The sequence below is a fragment of the Theobroma cacao genome, chromosome 9 (assembly GCF_000208745.1).
Source record: "Theobroma cacao cultivar B97-61/B2 chromosome 9, Criollo_cocoa_genome_V2, whole genome shotgun sequence".
NCBI lineage: Eukaryota > Viridiplantae > Streptophyta > Magnoliopsida > Malvales > Malvaceae > Theobroma > Theobroma cacao.
In genome coordinates, this window is record NC_030858.1 from 36,854,260 (window position 1) to 36,858,578 (window position 4,319).

Sequence of the window (4,319 nt, forward strand, 5' to 3'; positions counted from 1 at the left end):
TCACAAATTTGTTGATCTTTTCATCATCTTTGAATTTGGTACAGTCTTGACGAAAGTGCCATTTCTAACCACAATTTCAGCAAGTTTTCCCTTTTACTTTAAATTTACCTTTTCTGTCTATACCCATCTCTCTATCTTTTCCTCTATTCACAACCAAACCTTCTACTTGATTTTCATTCTAGATACTACCAACTTTCTTCTTCAATTCCTTCGAATTTAAAGATGCTCTTACATCATCGAAAGTGAAAGTGTCTCGGCCATATAACATAGTATCCATGAAGTTTTCATACGATGAAGGCAAAGAACATAAAAGAATTAGGGCTAGGTATTCATCCTCAATTTTAACATTGATATTCTTTAAATCAAGAATAACTCTATTAAATTCATCAATATGAGTATTAACGGACGTACCTTCACTCATCTTAAGAGTATACAATCGTTGCTTAATATAAAGCCGATTCATCAGGGATTTGGTCATATAAATACTTTTGAGTTTAAGCCACACTGCAACAGCAGATTCTTCATCCGTGACTTCTCTTATCACCTCATCAGACAAAGCTAAGAGAATAGCACTATGTGCTTTTTCCATAAGGTTATCTTTCTCACCATTAGATAAATTCGAAGGAAGATGCTCTTTTTCCTTCAGTGCCTTCAACAGTCCTTGTTGCACTAGCAATGCGCACATCTTAACACACCACAAGCTGAAATCGTTTCTTCCATTAAACTTTTCAATCTCATACTTTGTCGACGAAGTTACCATAGCAAGATTCAGATTGACCTAGGACCTTGAAGCTCTGATACCAGTTTGTTGAGAAATTACGAAATTATCTCTAAAGAATTGCCCAAGATCTAACCCAATCAATAGAATAAAGAAAGAAAGAAATCAAGCACACCCACAAGATCACAAGAATTTATGTGGTTCGGTCTTTTGATGACCTACGTCCATGGGCACAGCAACAGAGCAAAATTCACTAAGAGAAAAATCAAGAAATTACAAGAACAGTCTCAAACTCACAACCCTTATCCCATGTACACCTAAATCACTCTTTCTAAATCTAGGTGATGATTATTCTTTAACCCCATTGGGTCTTTTTATAGTACCAAATATAATAACCTTATTCTAATATAATTAAGAATTGTTATTCTAGTTTAATTAGATTTAAAGACTAATTTAATAAGGTATACTAATTTAATTAAAATTAAACAATCTTAATTAAATCACAATTCAAGACTATCTTCATAGAGACCAAGGAGATAATGATATTGTCAACATTTAGGAAGATCTGCTGGTGGAGGCAGCAGCTTCTGATTGGGAAGTTTTCCATCTAAGACGATCCAAGCCATCTTCAAACCCCAGCTGGTGTGCACTTCGAGGTGGCAATGCATGAGCCATACCCCTGCAAGCATGCACTTCATGTTGTCATGATCATCAACTCAAATCAAGTAAGCAAAATACAGGATCATACAAGTCATTTTTGTTTTCTGTAATGCATCTTAGTGATTTTCTCCATTTTACTTACCTGGATTGTCTGCAAGAAAACGAATTGCCACCCAACCTCCTGATGGCACACCAACAGTGTTCCTTTCAATAGGGTCAACAAGGTTGAAGTTTGCAAGGTCCTTCTTCGGATCAAAGTTGCCAAAACCTTGGCCGACAACGAAGAAGTTGAAGCCATGCAGGTGAAGAGGGTGGCTTTCAGCTCCGAGAATGCTTGTGTCCTGCATTACCAGCTCCACGCTAGTGTTAAAAGGAAGCACTACCACCTTCGTTCCATTGCTTACCATAGTGTTGTTAGGTGTGGTGCCTGTATAGTTAAACGGAATAATTGGATTGCTAGGAAAATCAGGGGTGTAAACTCCATTTGATTGGCCAAGGAAATGAGCTTGGAGTAGTGCTGTAGTTGGCATTGCAAACGATACATTATTGACTGAAGCTGCCATCTTGGTTCCATTAGGACCTTGGCAGGTTCGGTTCTGCTGGCATGGACTTGTTCCAAGACCTACTGCGAAGAAAAAATGCTTATCAACCTTTTGGGGCACGTTGGCAGGATATTGTGCACTGGCCAGGCTACGCAGTTTATTCGCGAAATTTGTAGCAAATGAAGTGTCATTTAAAGCCGGTAGAATCGGTTTAAACAGAGGGAGCATTTTAATGCTTGAATGAAAGCTATCGGGTGGTAACTCGTATTCTAAAATGCCCGCAACAGTTGAATTGTCAAATGTTCCTTGGCCTGTCACATATGGTCGAGCGGTCATGAAGAATGTGGCACTTGGATAGCTGGGTTTGGTCTTAAGAAGCACATTGGTGGTTTGACCAGGGGTGATGAGAAGTGTTTCAGTCTCGAAAGGTTTAACATAAATAGCATCAAAGTCTACAACAGTGAGTGTGTGGTTTGCTACGCTGAAGAAGAGCTCATTGTTGAGTGCAGCGTTGATTAGACGCAGAAGGTAAGTCTTGCCAGGCCTCACCTTCAGCTTGAATGTATCTGTCAAAATTTTTTACTTCCAAGTTGAATCAAATAGCTCCATTATGTACATATAGTTTAATATACAATGTTTTCAGCTAGTTTCTACCTTTGGCACTGCAGTTATAAAGTGGTCCTGGGAGACCATTTATGGTATAAGCGTCGGAGACATTTGGACCTCCACCTCTCCGCAGGGCTTGGCTAATAACTGCCTCAGGATCTGCATTGAACCACTCTCCTGCAATGGATCATCATAGTTTAATTTGTGTTAGCAAAATAATTAAATCTTGTAAAGATGCGAATAGGTGTAGAGTTTGAATCAGCTCTGAAAATTTTTTACCAAAGGTAATGGGAACTTCCTTGTATGGCTTAGCAAATGGATAAGGAACACCACGCTTGGGAAGAATGACTATGGGACCATAGACAGTTGCCCGTAGCCATGATATATGGGCGTGCCAAAAGAGAGTCCCTCTTTGGCCTACAATGGTGAAGTTGTACACGTAGCTTTGGCCAGTTTGAATGGGACACTGAGTCACATATGCCGGCCCATCTGCCCACCCACTTCGAAGCTGTCGAATGCCATGCCTATTTCAAAGACACCATCATAACTTGCAATTTAGACTTTCCCTCATTAATTTTAAGCATATGAGATAATTTGTTTAACTTGTAATAGCTGCAAAAATGTCACTTTACAAAGGAAAGTTCAATACCAGTGGATGGAAATATTGTTCGACAAATGGTTGACCACTTTTATCAGAAGCTGGTCACCCTCCCTCGCTACAATGCGAGGCCCTGGAAATTGTCCATTCACCGAGACAATGCTCTTCGTATGGCAGAGACGTGTCACATTATGCAACTTGATCTACAAAACAGAAAGGTCCACACACTAATTAGAATTACTTGAACAAAATAATTGGTTTATGGAAAAGAAGTTTCTTGTGCAACAATGCTAGCTTGACTATTATGCCAAACACATACATCAAACTTGTAGTGCCTGGTGATCCCAAGTACAGGACCAGGAAGTAGACACAAAGCGAAAAACGAGAAGAAAACCAGAAATGCTGGTGATGAAAGAAGAGAAGCGCCCATTTTTCCAGATGTTTCTTCTTTTTCCTTTTCCAGTGGGTTAAGAGAGCCTATTGGGTGAACTTTGAACTACTCCTTGAGTACGTATTCATCGAAGCATACAAAGAAGTACATATATAGAACGGGACAAGGGTGTATGGTTAATTAGGTGATTTTTCTTTATCTCAGTTTAAAATGAGAAGAAAAAAAAAACTATAACACACGGCTTGAATAGAGACTGCTCTATGACCCAGACTCAGTTGTTAGAACAACTTTAGAGTGCTGTCAAAGATAACCAATATCTCTGACCACCTTCCTTTGTAAGTCAAAGCTTTATCTCTTAAAAAACAATTCTTACCTACATGTTCTTCTATTTCCCATAATGGACGTGATTTTGAGCTATGTCTATGCTTTCATGCTATATGCTTGGAACCAATGAAGACATTCTGCAACATTTGATTTAGTATCCTTAGCCTCAATCATCCTTTCTTTACGGCTGCACCTAGGCATGACCCTGACAGTTTCCTACCAGCAGTAAAAAGAGGCTAATCAAGGCAAACTTTTCAGTATGAAAAAAAAAAAAGAAGGGTAGAATAACCTCTGAATTCTGATATTTGACAAACAGCTATATCAAACTGGATTGACATCTGGTAAATTATACCAGATATAGGTATGGTTTCCATGATTCATTTATGGGTTATAAAATGAGAGGTTAAAAATCTAAAGCGTGGATTGACATTATCCACAAGTGGCATTCTCAAGTCCCAATCGTTATGCTATCTGGTAAAG

General features: G+C 38.8%; 1 protein-coding gene across 1 annotated transcript; it reads right to left on the reverse strand.

The window, feature by feature from the left end:
- LOC18590790 (laccase-17) lies at positions 946-3,726 on the reverse strand. The gene is made up of 6 exons (XM_018128416.1): positions 3,444-3,726; positions 3,176-3,327; positions 2,806-3,050; positions 2,575-2,703; positions 1,521-2,486; positions 946-1,397 (listed from the first exon to the last, which is right to left on the reverse strand). The coding sequence occupies exons 1-6, from the start codon at positions 3,552-3,554 to the stop codon at positions 1,267-1,269; spliced, it is 1,734 nt and encodes a 577-aa protein (XP_017983905.1). The 5' UTR covers positions 3,555-3,726; the 3' UTR covers positions 946-1,266.